We start from the raw sequence: 18,421 nt of genomic DNA, 5'->3' as shown, positions 1-18,421 counted from the left end.
AGATCATGATTAAGTCATAACTACGGGCAATATTGTTTGCAGTTAGGCAGTTCAGCTTTGAAGCAGGTGTTGTCTGCTTTCGCAAAGCGAGGGTCTTGAGCATGTTCACCCTGTTGTGATTTGCCTCCTTAACTGCATCCTCACATTTGCGATACCAGAGCCAGCAGCTCCCCAGCTGGGTGACCATGTTGATGGAGCTGAAGCTGAGACTGCTCGAAACCTGTATCGCGAGTGTCTCAAACGGTTCCGGAAGGAATATAGTCAACCTGTCCAGTTTCGGTGGGTTCTCCTAAGATACAGTTGAACAGTTACAGTACAGTATTTACACACCTTGCAGAAGCATGCTATGCAGTATGACGACATCATGCCCAGACCTTAATATGCATTGATGTTCACTACTTAGACTTTCTGCTATGTTTGTGATATTGCTTATTCATCACGTGGCGTCCATTTCCAAATGCATTGCAGTGTGCTCAACGTGCTGCGGCACTGGGTAGATCACCATTACTACGACTTTGAGCGGGATGCAGCACTACTAGAAAAATTGCGTGGTTTCCTGGACCGAATCAAAGGCAAGAATATGAGGAAGTGGGTGGAATCCATTAACAAAGTTATTCAGCGAAGAGTAAGTTGACTCATTTTCATAAGCTGTTCAACATTATTACCGTCTTTCTGGATCAAACTTCTCTCTTTGTCAGAGTGAACAACAGGACGAACAACGAGAAATCACTTTTAGTTACGAAAAGTCTCCCCCTGTCATTGAGTGGTACCTTGCCCACGCACCTGAGAAGTTTGACATCCTGACGGTGAGTTTCCAAGTGTGGTTCAGGGGTGTGTTTGTTAGAATTGACAACTTCCAGGAGCCGCTTAGGATGACTTGTTTGTTACATGGCCGGTTTTAACTTTTAAGTATGTTTTAGTGAAAGAGAGAGAGAGAGAGAGAGGGCCTCAAGCACCTGTGCGTGTGAAAAATGGAACGGGGCTACTGCATGTTCAGATGTGTCTCACTCTCTACCATGAAAGCAGATGCTCACAGTCCACTGTTGCAAAAAATATTGAACAAATTCTCAGTGTTACTACCAGCCTCGCTGTTCTTACACGACACGACGGATCAATCCCTTTCATCAATCAATTGTATTGGTGTCAAGTGAGCGTCTTCTTTCAGTCCTCAAGGAGAGATTTTTGAACTTTAGCGCCCCTATAAATGGGTGGGGGTGGGGGGAGAGAAAAACGAGACATTCATCAAACAAGCCAATCTACAGCAGTACTGCTGGCCTTATAGAAATCTTAAGGAGTATGCTAGAAGGAAACCTCCAAAACTGGGACATACAGGTGAGGAGAGCACCATATTGAGTCAGCCAGCATTGCCGCGGCAGCACTCTGCTCCGCCGCTAAGCTTAGCGGATAACATAACGTTTATACGCAGCACACTAATTATTAGAAAACGAGGCCTGCGCTCAAAGATGAAACACGTAAACTGTACACGGACAAAACGTCCATGTACATTACGCGTAACAGTTGCTTGTGGAGTTCAGAAGGTATACGTACCGCGTGTAAAAAAAAAAAAAAAAGAATCCGGTAAGCATACACCAAACATAACGCAAAAAAGGTTTTTTGGCGCAGTAACACACAGCCCTAATCCATTGCTGAAGCCCTAAGATTGGGGAAAAAATGCAGGCACGAAACGGATACCATGTGCAGACGTGGTCACCACATTCGCTCACACTACACCACCCCACACTGCCACAGCCGCTGCCTCGACCAGCCTTGGCTACGAGCCTGGATAGGAGCGGACACTGACAAAATCCGTAGCCAACGGAAGCAGTGGAGCAAGCGTTGCCAACAGTTTTCACGATTGTGCCTGTTTTCACGGGCTAAAAATATGCAACGTTCCATGCTGATGCAGTATTGCTGCTTCCGGGCGCATACATTGAGAGAGGGAAGAGCACTTTGCTCTCCTCCAATCCTCCTCCACGCCTTTCCTCCTAGCCTCTCTCCGCAAGATTTCTATGGCTGACCCCGACTGGGAAGCCACGGTCAAGAACTGTTTTGTTTCAAAAGGAAAATGTATAGAAGAATGCATGCTTGAGCTATGGCGTTATTAATGTAATCTGATCAAACAATGTTTCCTCGTTGTTTCCTCACTGTTTCCTCACAATGTCATCACTGTTTCCTCAATACAGCTACATCCGATCGAGATTGCGCGTCAGCTGACGCTTCTAGAGTTTGACCTGTACAGAGCGGTGAAACCATCGGAATTGGTGAATGCCGCATGGACCAAAAAGGACAAGAACAAGACGTCGCCCAACTTACTTAAGATGATTCATCATTCTTCTAATGTGAGAGAGAGAGAGCTTTCTGTCCCTCAGACATTCGCACCTAACAATTTTTTATTTTATTTTATTTTTCTTCTTCTTTCCAGTTTTCCTTTTGGCTGGAAAGGTGTATAGTTGAAAGTGAGAACTTCGAAGAGCGTGTGGCCGTCATGTCACGCATGTTAGAGGTCATGGTGGTGCTCCAGGAGCTCAACAACTTCACCGGTGTTTTTGCAGTCTCCAGTGCCATGTCTAGTGCCTGTGTTCACCGGCTTGAGCACACATCAAATGTTAGTGTTCACCACATAAAACGCATTAGCGAGATTCTCCCGATGCAGATATTTTTTCAGAACCGGCGTTGTCGAATGACTTTGTGCAGGCGATCAAGTACAGCCTAAAGCGGGCCCTGGAAGACGCGTTCGAACTTCAGTCGGATCACTGCAAGAAATATCAAGAGAAACTTAGATCAATCAACCCACCGTGTGTCCCATTCCTGGGCATGTACCTGACCAACATCTTACACATTGAAGAGGGCAACCTGGACTTTCTGCCGAACCACGAGGGGCTCATCAACTTCAGCAAGAGGAGAAAAGTAGCAGAAATAACGGGAGAGATCCAGCAGTATCAGAACCAGCCTTACTGCCTGAACATACAGCAGGACATACGGGTATGGACGTTGGTTCGGCACCACTCGGTCGTGGTAGTGGTACTAAGTGGCGGAGCTGTTCTGAATATCCGTGAAGTGTAACCCCCTAGAGCAGTGTTTCTCAAACTTTTCCAGTATGTGACCCCCTTGAGTACTACGATGACCCACACCTTTATAAGTAGAGCCTGAATTTGCACCCCGAATTGAAGTTTGCCACGTTAGGGTGATACCCAGTTTTGCCCTCACTGGAACATCTGTAGGAAGGAACACTTGTTCGTTTGACAGTAAACACAATTACATCACTGTTTGTACCAAACCAGTACAATTTGTTTGAATAATAGAGCCTGATCTCTCCCTGAATATAGCATACTGGAAGTTTTTCCACCCAAATTCGCATGAATTTAGAGCACATGTTTATTTACCAGATTTTACCCCCGAATTTAGAAAAAAAAAATTTCCTAGTTATAACCTGCACACTGTGTACACGCCTACATATTACTTGCAGAACTTTTTGGAAAACCTCAACCCTCAGGAGAGCCAAACCGAAAAAGAGTTCAATGACTACCTCTATGCCAAGTCCCTGGAGATAGAGCCACGTGGCTGCAGGCAACCACCAAAGTTTGTGAGTTGAACTTTCAGAATCCTTCCAAGTAGAACACATCCCTCCCCCTCAGAAGTGAATCTTTGTTTGACAGAAGGCCTCGCAATAAAACCTATGTCTTCTCTAGCCCCGTAAGTGGCCAGATCTGCCCCTAAAATCCCCGGGCATTAAGCTGAGGCTTCCAAGGTCCGGAGGTAGTCATCACGTACCTCAGGCGCTCGATGGGATCCGTGGAGGTTCTCAGGGAAGCGTCAGTGGCTCCAGCCCCCACACAGAGGCGGAGGATGCCACACCCCCTACCAGTCCTTCCACACCCATCACGCCCCCCTATGGCACTTCTCTCTATGGCTCCTCCCTCCACAGTGACAGCAGTGTCTTTGCTTCTGTTCTTATTGGTGCAGGTGAGAAAGTGCCGTTTTTGTACATAGCACCAGAGGCTCTGCAAGGCAATGCCAGAAACAATGCCTCTCGACTTCTGAATAGAAGTGTTCTTCTGTGTACACACAAGAGCAACATTCCCAGAAGTACTCCAGCGAAAGATACGCTGAACGTCATAGCTTTCTCCTGCCGCGTAAGCACGCAACGTCATATCTTTTCGTGCTCTTCCAACCACGGGAAATATCCTGTGGCTCAGTCACAAGATTTTCCATAGCAGACGACAGTGCAGATGGTGTCGTCTTCTGTGTGCCCAGTACACCTTGCGAAAGCTCAAAGTAAGATGTGGCGGAGCCTCAGCCCCATGAGAAATTTTTTGCTTTTCCTTCCGCTGGAATATTTTGTAGGGATGTCGCTCGTGTGAATACATGGATAGACACAGAATTTGTAAAAAGTAGTTTATTGAGGCATTGTGATTGGCCGTTGGGCTTGTTCTAGCTATAAAATCGAGAAAATGATGTGATACACGCAGTTTTTGAAACAATCATCAATACTGAAGTAAAAGTGCTAGTGTCCTTTCAATTGTCAGTACTTCGCCACACATCATTGATCATGTGTGTGCTTTGGGCCTCGTAACGGTGGTGCCCGTAGTGTCCCACCTTCTATGTGCAGGCCCATATTGTGACATGTGAAGCAGAAGTGTGCCATTAAATTACAGATATTTATGCACGCTGCTGGCACATTGTTGGTTTCTGCTTGGCAACTTGCTTTCCCTTAGTTTCTTTTTGTTGGACTATTATCACTGTTGTTCTTTAGTTCATGTTGTATGCCTTGGTTTGGATTTCTCATAACTAACAGTAGAAAAAAAAGCTTGTTCTTTTTTGACATAGCCCTGTCCGCAGTTCCAGGCATCTACCAGGCATCTCCTCCTGCGCAAGGCGCCTGCCCTCCTGCGGCTCCCCCTTCGCATCCACCCCCTCCCCCACCCGTGGGGCCGCCTCCGCCCCTGATAATGGGCCCTCCTCCGCTGCTGCCTCCTCCTCCGCTGCCACCGCGAAAGAAACGGGACTCCTCGACATCGTCGTGCGACCCCGCGTCTCCAACCACAGCCTTTGTGTTTGACCCACCTTCGGCCGACTTGCTACCACCAGAGCTGCCACCTAGGTGGGTGTTACCGTACGAGACCATTGCACGTGTTTACTCTTTGCTACTGTTTACTATTTAGCTACACCAGGTTTGTCATTACTTTGTTTTGTCTTGTAAACTAGCGCTGGGGTAGGTGTAAAAGTTTGCCGCATCAAAGGTCCTAATCCAATACAGATTCTACATCACTTGAACATCCTGTGTGGCTCTCCTGTGATGCAAAGGAAATATAGTAGAGCCTGTTTATAACGATGCTGATGGGAACAAGAAATCCAATTGTTATGTCAGAGTTATCGTTAAAAACGAGCTTTCGCGAAATTGCCAGTCAGAATCGCATCAACGAAGTAGAACGGCACGAGTAGAACACCGCTGAAAATGCGCATTTGTTGAGAGCACAAAAGCGTCTTATCTAGCTCTAAATTGACGCAGCTTTGTGTCGAAAGCTTTTCCAAGGACAACATAACCGCTGATACCAGTTGAGGCTCCACACCTTTTGAGATCGACAACTTCGTCCATTGCTCGTCATCCAGTGGTAGTCATCATCACTCTCACTATCGGAACTGCATTGCCCATCAGAACATACCTCCCCCACGGGTAATTTATCGACGCGTGTTTGGGTTGCGCAACTGTCTGCTAACACACGTTTACGAAGCCATGGTAATTCACAGCGAGGTTTTGCACCAGTACAAAATCCGTCGATCACGTGCAACTTCGGGTTGAGCCACGTCTTTCCCCGTCCAAACGCGTCTCGGAATCGCAGACGCCATCGTAGCACACTGCAAGCCAGAAAATAACTTGAGGGCGAGAGAACGATGTGGAGAGGGAACAACCTCCTCCTCTACTTCTCGCAAGCCCCTTCCGCCCTTTCGAAGTCTAATCCCCCGCAGTCATGCGCAGATAAACGCACTGCGTTCTTACTTTAACGCTCACAGAGGCTTAGGCTCTTGGAAATGCTGATGTAATTTGTTTTCAACGAACACGTTTTACCAACTGCCATGTGAATTCTGATCGCTATGCTGGAGAAACGCTTTTGTGGCGATCGTCTTGTCTACGTGTACTTCAATGGGTGAGCTGACGGGAACCAGCAAATTGATCGTAATATCGGAGTTATCGTTATATCGAAGATCATAATAAACGGCCTTGACTGTAAATCATCAAAACGCTAATATCCCAACCACTTATGTTATCCAAGCTAATGAAAGCCTGGTCGGTTCATGATATAGTTCAGAACTATATCAGTGACTATAGGAGTGAAAGAGGCCTTCCAGTGTAATGCAGTTGACTTCCTTTCATTCAAACATGATTGGTTCATGAGATTTGGTTAATGAAACTTCCTCGTTAAACTTTCATGCTGCCGTATCGGACGCACATTCACTTGGGTAGCCCAAAGTGGAGTGTTGCCACATTTAAATTTACTTTATCCATAGAAATATGTGGGTCTACTGTATGCAATTGATTTGAAAGTTCATTACAACCATATACGACAAAGTTGGTTCAGATTAGCGGCGGCACAAACTTTCCGTGAACCCAAGGTTGGTTGCACTTTCGGATTTAACGGAGCCTTGGCCTTTTTAATCAAAAGTTAATAGAAAATACGATCATTGATAGAGCCTTTGAAATTTAAGAGAGTGCATGTGAAATTGAATTATAGAATGTACATGACACACACACACAAACAAAATGTCAAAGTTGTTTGTGCGATGCCAGGGTGTCGGAGCGAACCAAAAACCGGAAACGAAAACCGAAAGAAAAACGCTATTTTGGTGCGAACCGGAACGAAGTCGAAACCGTATACGTTTTTTTTCGCTCAGGAGGGAAACCGAAAAATATATTTAACGGTTTTCGGTCCAAGAAAAAACTTCGCCGGTTTGGACTACGGATAGGCAAATGAAACAGACGTCGTGTGCTCTGAAGTCATGTCATGGATACCATACGAGGGTTACGGTTACTGTGGAATGTATGTCGGTATACTATGACCCTTAGGCTCCATGGTTTATCGTTCGCGCACGCACACAGACTTAGAGGTACGTGTGACTCTCTAGCAATGTGCCGTAGTGTTCGTTTTAATTTGATCCCCGCAAATTCTCCTCAACTAACAGCGACCCAAGGGGGCTGCATAACGGCTTGTTTATCGGTAATGTCGTGCAACGCGTCCCTTGTTTGAGAGCAGCTAAGTTGAATACATTTATGTATACGCGAGGGCAAGCCCGTGCGAAGTGGCAACTGTTTTGTGGACAGGACATGAAGAAAATAAAACGGAGCCGTCGAGCGCGTTTGTGAGCGAAGCTGTTCCTCGATTCGCGTTGTACTCGTGCGGTGGTGCTTGCTGGCTAGACAGTAGCAACAGATATTCGGATGGGACGCGATCGCTCCAATCCAGCATGAAAGTACTTTACGTATGACGTCACGACAAACAAGTCCATTTGAACAGAAAGTGACCTACACGAACCAGGAGCTACCAATTTCACAGCTGTTTATGAATATTAAATACCATGTATGCGGAATAAACGGGTTTACATTTTGTAACATTGATTTTTTTTTTTGTGGGGATGAATATTCCCAGCAGAAGCGGAACCGGTTAAAAACCGGTATGAACCGTTATTTTTTTGCTCAGGAGCAGAACCGGTACCGGATCGTTTATGTTGTAACCGGAACGAAAAACATTTCGGTTCGACACCCTGTGCGACGCAGTCTTACCCCCCACGAGCAGAGCCCAAATTAACATGTAGCAAACACCAATATATGTGCTGCTCCGCAAGTCATAAAACATGTGCTTCCGCATCCGACAAGGGGATAGACGCTCTGATGCTCTTCCCTGTTCACGTCACAAACTGTGAGACTAACAGCACTCGCCTCACCGACTGTACTCTGTAATGTTCAGGGAACCACCACCTTCTGTGCTTCCCCGAGAGTCGTCGCCCCCTCCTCTGCCTCCTCGACGGGACGGCGGATGGACCCTACCGCGCACGCCCCCTCCGCGCAACAGCACGGCGGAGGCTCTGCCGCGACGCAACTCCGCGCACAACGGCGACTTGGCGGGCGTGCTGGCACGGCGGGAGGCTGGTGTCCCACGCCCTCCCTTACGTACGCCCCAACTCCCACCCAAGACCCACCGGCAACCGCCCCTGGTGATGAACCAAAATGCCAGGTAGCTGCCCCCTCCTCCCCAAAGAAACGAGGGGAGGAACCAAGACAGGTAAGAGGAGCGTGCCAAAAGCGAGCGTGCGAGGCTGCGGCAGATTTTTGCAGAGAGTGTGGCTTGTTGATTGGTCACGGCGTAAACTCCGCAGTGATTGCTGGAGGCCACAGGTTCGGGGGCTCCTGTATAGTCCCACGTTATGTTACGCTGTAAGTACTACAAAAGATTTCAGTATTTTGATGTGTCGCACAGTTGCGTCACAACCTGAACAATGTACCTAAGAGGATATGTGCAGGCAGGCACAGATTTGCAATGTATATATCCATGTTCCGCGAAGCGTGGATGAAACGAGCCTTCGTGTTATCGGCGAGGCACAGAAGTCGTCTGGATTTGGAATGGACATTGTGATATTATTCCATTCTGCCAACCCACGCACACCGTTGCTTGGAGTGCAGCATTCCAAAGACGAGGGATGACGGAAGATGCGGTGCAGGACGTTTATGAGTGCGAGGAAATTGTACAGGGAAGATTTCAGTCTTTCTTCGATGGCAGTATTGTGTAAATAATCAGCCAATTTAATTGCTGTACAGTGTTAGTCAATATTTTTCTTTGAGGCTGTTTTTGCTGTACATATATGTGCTGACGTGTCTTGTACAGTCAGGTTTCAAGAAACTTAGTAGTAGGGCATTTGCAACATATTGTGGAATATTGAAAGCTCTTTTTGGTCCGAGGACTAAACCTGAGTAACTCGCAATGTTTGTTGTTAGTGTTAATAAATGAATGTACGCTGCCCACAAAAGGAAAAAAAAAAAATCTAGCGGACAAGACTTACATGGAATAGAGAGACTACAAGAGAAATGTGGTTTAATTTATTTACGAGTTTTACAATAAGAGCGATCTTTGTGGAGCCTTTTACCAGCAAAACTGTTCAGAGAAATAAACGAAGATGTGGTACGGCACTCGATGAGTATATTTCCTTCTAGCTGCGCTCACGGAGCAGAAAAGAGCTTCTTCATCCGTGAGAGAAGAGTCTTGCTATCTGCATGCTGTGGAAACGCCTGGATACTCTTTTGTACATATCTGAAGCATTCCTCATAGTTCCCTTCCTGTAAGTTCAAAGAATTATACCCTGTCATACGGGGCAACCAAAGGCCATTCAACCAGAGCTGCTTATAGAGAGGGAGTGGCCATTCGGAGGAGCCTAACTTGGAGCGTGTCATGTGACACCACGTTGATCAGGAGCATTGTTTACGATGCAAGGAGGGGAGACACACACGTACTTCGTCCTTTGAAAGCACCCCCATATCACAGGCGACTGTGGGTCGTAAGCCTTTTTCATAAGGGCTTTTTAGGAGGTGCAACGACGGCTCTCCCGTCTCCACCCACGATGCGGCAAGAGATCCAAGAATGGGCAAACTCTTTGTATAAACGGCTCTGCATTGAACTAGGGTGCCGTTATACTAGCTCCCTCTCTGTAAGGTGAGGACAACCGCGTCGTCTGCTACGAATTTCTGCCATCTTGACTCCGACGCACAGCTCACGATGCGCTCACAAGAGTGTAGCTATAGGCTTAGCTACACACTACATTTTGGAACTGAGTAAATGCATAACAGAGGAGATCTGAAAGAGTGGGTGAAATCGGAGCACAGCATTCATGCGTGGTGAGGGTGGGAGTCAAAATGTTGACTCCACCCTACACAGAAGGAGCCACTATTGAGAACCACTACATTGAACATGTGTGTGGTGCCACCAAGCAGGTAAGGTGTCAACTTCTCGAGCAGCATTGGATCCCATGCCCCTTGAGTAGTTGACAAGTTACACACTTGTTGGCACTACGAGCATGTTCAATGGCCATTGGTTTCAGTCATCATTAGACAGCAGATTTTTAGACACAAACAGGGACAGGAGACTGTCACCTGATAAGCTGAGAAAGGGGGGCTATCAACTCTCCTTTCAAGCGGAAGATAAAACGATACAATTCTGAAGGTTGGTTGGCCTAGAACGATTTATGTGACGAAGAGCGCTACCTGTTAGTGCCAAAAAATCTGCTCTCTAATCATCATTGAAGATTGGCAAGAATTATGCAAAGAAGTGAAGAATGTAGGCTGGTGATTGGTGGACTGCTACCTACCTCCTCCATGAGCATTGCATAATTGTAAGCTGGCTCATACAGGTGCGATGCAAGTTCAGCTGCGGCTTTGAAGTACGCCTTTCCCTATAACAATTTTAATATATATGGGCCGCAGTAAGGTACTTGGTCACGAGGCGCGTACCTGGTCGTGGTTGCGGCGAGATAGTTCAATGACACCAAGGTTGTTGTAGGACTCTGCATGGTTGTTGTCATAAACGAGGGCTAGCCTGAAGCACTGGGTAGCTAGACGTCTGTCACCTGCACCCTGAAGAAAAATTAGGTTTCATGAGGTAACTTTCATGATGATTAGAGCGCAGATTATGCACTGAAAATATGCAATAAAAATATATGCAATATTTTTGTTGTGCTTGGTATGAAAGCGATGCACCAGATGCCTGTTTAAAAAAAGAGTATTTTATTAGGGATAACACAGGAAGATAAAGCTACCTTCGTTCTGCAGCCCACCACAAAGATTTCCATTCTTTCCGTTCCTGATTGTACATAGTACATCGGAAGAAGTCAATGAAAACGATACACTAAAGGAAGTTATCAATCAAGTTATCAGTTAGCAATGTGATGTCACTCGCTTCAAAGAAACCGGGCGATTGGCTTATCAGATTTTTGGAACTGTTATCATGAACACTTATGACACTATCATGAACACTATCATGAACTGTTATCATGGGCAAAACCCATGCGCAGGCTTGTTTTGTCATGCGTCGTCGCTTAGCGTTTGGCACTGCGTCCACCAGACCAACCACCACCCACCATTGCACTCCAGATTCCAACCCGTGTACTATTGTATCTTCACTACTTTTACTCTACAACAACAAGTTTATTAGGAGATGATGAATGGAGAGTTTCATCGCCGGGGGCGATACTCTACCCCACTGCTGATGGTGATGGGGGGGAATGAAATAATGAGCCCCTTACACGATAAGCCCCTCACAGTCAGAATCGAAGTCCTATGGTATCCATAAAGGTGTAGAGAGCTTTGAGGGCAGAGCATTTCTGGGCTGGATGTGGCCAGGGACCAAGCAATTTTGTGAGAGGGTAAGAGTCCAGCTCGTTAAGGGATCCAGAGAGTACGGTTCGGGAAGGTTGGTAGTGTGGGCAATGGAGAAGAATATGCTCTAGATCTTCTACAGCACCGCAGTGACTGCATTGGGGAGAGTCAAACTGCCTCAATCACATTCGATGTACTAATGAGGCATCTTGACGAGAGGTATGTCGAGGCATGCGGAAAGCGAGCGTTGGATCAACTTTGCTCAGCATGGCTGTGGGGAGAACGTCGGCGGCCCATTGGCGGGAAGTCAGAGGAGTCACGAGGCGTCGAAGTACGGAATGACGATCTCCTCTCGGCAGGGCAATACACATTAAAGCGCATTCACTACACGCATTAAAACATTAGATGCTTTCTGGAAAGTGGATTTGCAAGGAGTTACTAGCACCAGGTTACCATACGCGAGCTATTATAAAATTGTTGTTGCAGTTGCTGACCAGAATTTTGTATACCAAAAAGTTAGTTCACTGTGAAACTTACAGCACTCACTTCACCCCATTTTCCTCCACAATCTCCAAGGAGCAACCACCCTAAGGGGCAACACTTTTCGGACAACACTGGTATCATCGAAGGCTCCTTGGAACCATTGTATTTGTACTGAGAGAGCAGCTCAGATTTTTCTACACATTTTGACATCAACTGGGGTTGCTTTTGTTAGATTTCTTGGACTGCGCATTTGCCAATCACAGAGGCGTGATTAAAACTCCTCTCAAATTGGAATATTACCATTTAGAAAAGAAAACTACATACTCTCTGCTCTGCAGCTCACTTTCTCAACAAACATGAACGATAAAAAAAAAACTTTTGTTACAAAAGGTCATTAATGATAGCCGCTGCGTTTATGCGCAGCAGAGCTGATACACACATGCTCAATGGCTCCTACAAGGGAAGCCAAGGCCTGCTTGGCCAGGACATGGATTTCTGATTTTTGGTGTGACACCAAAAATTCCAATACATGTACAGTTGAACCTCTCAATAACGAACGTCGATTTAACGAAATCCTCTGTTTAACGAAAAATTTCCGTTGCACGAACGCATCCCTATAGACGCCAATGTATTTTTGCATTCGATTTAACGAAATCTCTGGGCTCTTCTGCGCGTGTCTTTCCCCTTCACCACGAAGAAAAGGAGGAGAAACCTTCCCTCTCTGTTGTCCTTACGCGAGTTTTCGTTGGTTACTTCGGTTGTCACGTGCTGTAGGCACGAGCGTGCCGACATGTGCGTCTCCGCCGCCGGTAATCGTTGCGCCGACGCTGTTTCGAAACCGGCGCGAGGGTCTCTTCGCACCTGTTTTCGGACAAGAAAACACGCATTGCTGACATCTCGCGAAGTCTAATTTGCTTGTGTTGATGAAGACGACAGTACGTTGCGGTTTTGTGCCTTTTCATTACTTGTTTTTGTTCGCGCCGCTGATGCTGACGGTGGTAAAATGGGCATGATGCCGCTGCTGTTCAAGGTTCCATCGGCGCAGACGTTTACGTGACATGTACCCGTTTCTCGTTCTTTTCGGCGGTGTACGGTTGTTCCTTCCTGTCGTCATGAGTGCAAGTGAACCAACCAAGAAACTTCGATACGCGATCGCGTAGGAGAAAGCAGTCGAGGTCATCAGGAGTTACGAAGGTTATGAATGCTCAGAACGATATTGTGCACAAATTACGCGTTACCTAGCGTTATGTAATGAATAAAGCTTGATATTTTGTGCCCTTCTTACCTTAGTACCTGTTTTATGACAAATGATGATTTGCGGTACGCGCGGCGCTGGTAGTGCGGCGGCCATCTTTGTTTAACTTGGCGTGTTCCATTTAACGAATATCTCGATTTAACGAAACAAAGGGCCAGCATTTACAAATTCGTTATATAGAGGTTCAACTGTATCACAATGTCGATATGTTCACCACTTCTGCAGCATAAGCAAATGCTACATTACCTTCAGGTGCGTAAAACAGCACCAACGTAGTCACTTATTGTTTGAAAAATTGTGAAGAAAGATGACATGTACTGAACTACACTGGCATTATAAAGGACTTGAGTTCTGCACCCTGCCAGGATCGAACATCGTGAACTGCATAACGTGGCAGCAAAAGCAGATCTATCCTAGGGTGCCTGTATGCGCACTCTCCTCCTCCCTCGTCATTGACAGGGTGGCACTTCCTAGTCCCACTTTAGGTCACGTCTTGCCATGTTCGACTGCTCGCTTGTATGTGAGGTTTGTAAACATGCATTGTAGACAGGCAGGCAATGGTAGAACTTTATTTTATGCTCATTGAAGTCTTAATTTCTTTTAATGTTATACATGTAGTTTGATGTGGGAAGAGGAGCGAAGGAACGAGGAGTCCATAAAGCATGTTATGCCGGTGCTTGATTGTGAGGAAGGAAATGAACTAAGAGCAGCCCACCACATTTCAAAGCACCATGTCAGTAATTAACATTTTTCCCATGATCAAGGTCTCAACTGTACTGCAACTGTTTCGAGAGGCACCATCAGCAATATACCATTATGTCAGGCACGGAGGTTTAGAACATGCTGCAACAACATCAGCCTACTTTTTTTTAGCTTGCATTCGCTTGGCACACTATGTCATCACGTTCTGCCTCTACAGCACTGAGCCTTCACAAGCCTGAGAAGCATGCCGAAGCTATTAGGAAGCTGCACCAATACATCGCAGTTACAGTAAAGCTCAGAGTGAACCTCTCTGGTTCTTGGAAGCCATTCCAAACACGCATACTTATCTCAACTAATGTGATATTGAAGCTGCACGATTACCTCTTCACACAGGAATATAAATTTGTACTTGCCGGACAATTCCTGCATGATTGTCTGGAAAATTTATTTTCTGTTAGACTAAAAAGAGGATTTGAAGTATGCACTGAAGAAGTGTTGGCCAACCACAGGTGTGAAACGTGGCATTGTCAATCACCTGGGCGGTTTCCTTGTGAACATGGTACTCTCCCAAACAAAAGGCTGTGAGACGTGCCGTAAATCCCTTCTGGCGTCTGCTTCCACTGACGGACATACTCTAGCGATGTTAAGAGTGTTTCCTCCCAAGGAGGTGTTAGCCTGCGACACAGGAATGCGAGCAGATTTTCAGTGCAGCTTCTGATTCGCGTGATGTTAGTAAACTTCGACAACCGCTTCAGTGCTTTTATCACCTTATTCAAAGCAAGCTCACTACCGTTTTGTGATTGGTTTGCTGAGGAAGTTTGCTGGCGTTCGTCCTCAAATGTACCTCAGGCGCGGGAACCACAACAGTGCACGAACTTCGTACGGCAGCAAAACCTGTGCGACTGTCAACCCACCATGAACCAGTGTACATACACTGCTGCCCTTAAATCGGTCCCTTAAAGTAAGTCGGAATTAAAATGTGCACTTCTGTTAAGCTGCCCTCCCATTTGTTCTCGCGTGAAGCCGAATCGGGCTGCGCGAAACGCCCATCTTCCAACGGCATCGGAAACCGTTGCTTACGACCGTGCTGGTGCTGGTGAAACTGCTCGCCGTTGTCGGCCTCTCAGAGGTGGCAACGTCACGACTGACGCCCTAGGGGCGTCCCGGGCCGACTTCTAAGGGAACTGTGCCGACATTATGTCTGAAAGCCGTCTGAGGAAAACCCAGGAAAAACCCCAGACAGCACCTCCGGCACTCCGGGTACCTCCCAGTCTCGACGTGACATGGCCAGCACGCTAACCACTGAGTCACGCGAGCTGGTAGATTACGTCCGTCGAGTTGAGTCCCAGAAACCTTTCATTGAAAAGACGAATAAAAGCGAGATCATGGCGGTGCTTTTTTCCCATGCAGGTACCACGCACAGGAAAAAGAGAAAGAGAGAAAAAAAAAACACAGGCCGATAGAGACATGGGTGGACTATCGCGTTCGCGACACACTCCTACCAGCGCTGTTTGACCGAAAATGGCGGCATTAGCGCGCGGCAAAACGCGCGCACGCCGCTGTCCCCATCCTGTCAACGACAAGGGAGGAGGAGCACGAGTGAGAGCAAGAAGAGTCCTTGCAGCAAGAGAGTATGGTGGATGTGCTGTGCAAAGGATGCAAAAACTGTGGCTGACGTTGGACACCTGGAAGGATGCAATTAAACTTTCAAATCGCTCTAAACACCAGCGTATACATGGCAACCTGCATGTATTATACAGAGCGGGCCAAAGCACGTTGATGCCTCGGTGGGTTCCCCTCTGCGAACTGTGACCACTGTGTACATCAATAACGCTACATTTGCCGAAATTGCATAATTGCCCATCCGTATGTGGCGCGAGGCAGATGCGTCGACGACTTTTTGCCTTGATAGTTTCGAATGGTAATAGACCTCTCCCTGTTTGTAAATAAATGATGTCATACTGTTCGACAGCGCCACCAATTTGGTGGAGTTGAACTACGCTCAAAGCTATAGGGGCGAACAAAGGTCGCGACCGAAAGCTACGGTCTTGAGGGTCTACGGTCTACGATGGTCCCTGAAAGGGACGCGACCTTCGGTGCTACTTTTCTTTCAATAGGAGGCAGCGAATAACTGCCCATACGTGAACCCAGCCCTCCCCTTCCGGTTTGTTTCGGTTTCAGTCTGTCTACCAACGTCATGACGACGTTTCTCGGGTTAGGGGTCTATTCGGTGTGATTTTGCGGCTCCTACAACTGGAAAACTGTGTCGACGATCGCGTAAGCACTACGTGCGCACGAAACTGGGCGCATTCCGTTTCCACTTGAATTACAGCTCGGCACAGGCCATATTATTCGGTCCGAACCTGGCCTTCCCTCCATCACAGCCGGGCGCAGGCCCGGCTGAGACGAAAGGTTTCTAGGCCACACGGCCCATCAACTGTATAAGGCTAAACATGGTCGGCGCGTACCCTTGTAGCTAGTTCCTGATAACGTTGATATACTCACTAGGCCGACATGTCCCAGATTGTACCAAACGTGAGGCAGCGTATCGTCGTTTGCGATGGCTAAGGCACGTTCGAAGCACGTGAGAGCGACGTCGAACTGCTGAGCGTAGAAGCAGCACAGGGCTAAGTTATTGTACAGCTCCGCAGTGTAGACTCCCATCTGCAGTAGGCGTCTGCGAGAAATCGTCTTCAGGAAAAATTGACACAGGGTTACAATGCGAACGCAATTGATCTTCGTGAACCGTGGCCACGGAATGCAACCTATAATATCGAAGAGCAACTTCAGGTTGATCCGAGTAAAAGTGGTTCGTAGCTATGCACGCGATGGCTTCAACATTGATGGCATCACGGGTAAGGACATCCTTGTAGCACTTGACTGACAGATTGATGTCGTGCAGGCCCTGAAAGGGACAATTCAGGCAGAGACATTCAATGATGGCTGTACGCTCTTCTGGCACTGATAAGTGTCTTTGTATCGTCATCGTCATCATTTCGTACCTCGTAGATGCGTCCGATGCAGGTCAACAGCGTGGCGTCACCAGGAAACAAATCCAGACCCTGGCGGTAAGCTTCTAGCGCGGCCAGAGGCTGGTCGAGTCGAATGTACACCTGCACAGCATAAGAGTCCTTTCTTGAAATTCGTTCATTTTTCTCGTTCGTTGATCACCTTTCCTAGCCACAAGAAAGTGTCCATCATAGCTTGCTGCGTTTGGGCAGATCTAAACTGGCGCTCGGCGTCCCGCAGCATCCCTAGTCTGGTGAAGGAGAGTTCGGATATAACGATGGTGTCGAAAGCTGTCTTCTGGAATCCGCATACCTAAAGTAACACTTTCCAAGCTGAAGCTTCCACCACCAATCTTTGTAGTCACAGGCTTGAGTTGCTTGCGCTGCGAGGTCCAAAGCCTGTAGTTGACAAATATATTGTCTCCTAAGGATATAGTTGTGACTCCTGTCCTTATATGCGTGGGACATCGTTATAATCAGTACCTGCTACATCTTAGTTTGTGACAATGAAGTCACGTTGATAACTTACCAGGCGCGTGTCATTTTCATGGTAGTACAAATACTGAAACAGCGGCTTGGCGATGGCGGGCCGGCCCGCATACTTCGACACATTCAAGCGGGCCAGGTTGATAAACTGCCCGCCGGGTTGACCCAAAGCAACCGCCTGCAAAATGGTTCACGCCAGGCATCACAATTGTGGCGTACAACGAGCCTTCCTTACCGTAGAGAGACGGGTCTTGCGGGCCGAGGCACTAGTAGCGGGCCGCGCTGTCGCAGCGCTGCGGGCCGTGCGAATGGCCCGTTCCAAACCTGGCCCGCCGCCACCTTGAGTGTCTGGTCGGACAACACCGGTGACAGGGCGTCCAGACCTAGTCACTGGCCTGGACAGCAGTAAATTTCGATTGCGGTCAGAGTGCACGAGGTGAATGTACCTTTCAAAACGACTTTGCAACAACCTTCCATGCAAAAATTAACCGAAAGATTTATCACTTCACGTGCAACATCTTTTATTCACATATGTAGCTCGAGAAGACAATCCCCCAACAACAACAATTCCCACATGCATGTTAATCAGCTTTTTTCTTTGTTCTGGGGAAGGACACCACTCTCATTCCCACCGGAGCGCATGGCTGATATTCTGTGCCGGTGTCCGTAGAGACGTCCCAGGCCTTGCAACGCGTGCCACGGCTTGGTCGTCAAGAAGGGACTCGGCAAGGCCTTCTTCATCGACGTCCAAGTCGTCTACGTATACTTCTTTCGTGAGGGCTTGCATCTTTAGGCACCAGGCCGCCTGCAACGAGTTAGTGGGGATTCTCAACTCTGAGCGTACGTCATTTCGTTACTACTAATTGGTAAAGAAATACACTCTACTTGATTCGAAGGGTCCTTGTCCAAGATGTCCGTACATGTCTGAGCGCATTCCGCAAATTTCCGGCGACGAAATAAACTGATAGCTACGTATAGCGGGTCCATGATATGTACTGTGTAGCAGACGCGTGTGGTCGTCATGGGAACGGCTCGGCTCGGCTTGGCTTAGCTTTGGTATTGATCGCTGAACATGCGTATTTTGATCATGCTTGCGCGGCCCTTTTGATCTCTATTCTGACTTTCGCCTTG

At 47.4% G+C, this 18,421-nt stretch overlaps 2 protein-coding genes across 2 annotated transcripts in view; one reads left to right on the top strand and one right to left on the bottom strand.

Annotated features, from left to right (window-relative positions):
- Positions 1-9,178, top strand: part of LOC135396900 (son of sevenless homolog 1-like) — a 23,095-nt gene extending 13,917 nt beyond the window's left edge. Inside the window, exons 13-22 of the mRNA XM_064628125.1 lie at positions 145-279; positions 469-625; positions 699-806; positions 2,184-2,339; positions 2,423-2,605; positions 2,695-2,982; positions 3,467-3,583; positions 3,690-3,963; positions 4,828-5,101; positions 7,962-9,178. Coding sequence (XP_064484195.1) covers positions 145-279; positions 469-625; positions 699-806; positions 2,184-2,339; positions 2,423-2,605; positions 2,695-2,982; positions 3,467-3,583; positions 3,690-3,963; positions 4,828-5,101; positions 7,962-8,232 — 1,963 coding nt within the window. The 3' untranslated portion in view covers positions 8,233-9,178. The remainder of the gene's footprint in view (positions 1-144; positions 280-468; positions 626-698; positions 807-2,183; positions 2,340-2,422; positions 2,606-2,694; positions 2,983-3,466; positions 3,584-3,689; positions 3,964-4,827; positions 5,102-7,961) is intronic.
- On the bottom strand, positions 9,075-18,421 carry LOC135396899 (tetratricopeptide repeat protein 8-like). Its single transcript, XM_064628124.1, has 12 exons — positions 18,176-18,421; positions 17,923-18,095; positions 17,526-17,685; positions 17,334-17,468; positions 17,118-17,203; positions 16,968-17,055; positions 16,799-16,909; positions 16,562-16,701; positions 16,302-16,473; positions 10,493-10,615; positions 10,351-10,434; positions 9,075-9,325 (listed from the first exon to the last, which is right to left on the bottom strand). Exons 1-12 carry the CDS (start codon positions 18,311-18,313, stop codon positions 9,209-9,211), a joined length of 1,527 nt encoding a protein of 508 aa, XP_064484194.1. The 5' UTR covers positions 18,314-18,421; the 3' UTR covers positions 9,075-9,208.

Source organism: Ornithodoros turicata, chromosome 6 (genome assembly GCF_037126465.1).
Source record: "Ornithodoros turicata isolate Travis chromosome 6, ASM3712646v1, whole genome shotgun sequence".
Lineage (NCBI taxonomy): Eukaryota > Metazoa > Arthropoda > Arachnida > Ixodida > Argasidae > Ornithodoros > Ornithodoros turicata.
The sequence above is the reverse complement of the archived record's forward strand: the minus strand, read 5'-3'. Positions and strand labels throughout refer to the sequence as shown.

What these genes read in the sequence shown, in the direction of transcription:
- LOC135396899 (XM_064628124.1), bottom strand. Translation starts at nt 18,313, where the DNA reads ATGACGACCACACGCGTCTGCTACACAGTACATATCATGGACCCGCTA. An exon ending in AATATCAGCCATGCGCTCCG is followed by an intron (nt 17,686 to 17,922) that starts GTGGGAATGAGA and finishes ACTGCTGTCCAG; the next exon opens with GCCAGTGACTAGGTCTGGAC. An exon ending in GTTGCTCTTCGATATTATAG is followed by an intron (nt 16,474 to 16,561) that starts GTTGCATTCCGT and finishes GATTTCTCGCAG; the next exon opens with ACGCCTACTGCAGATGGGAG.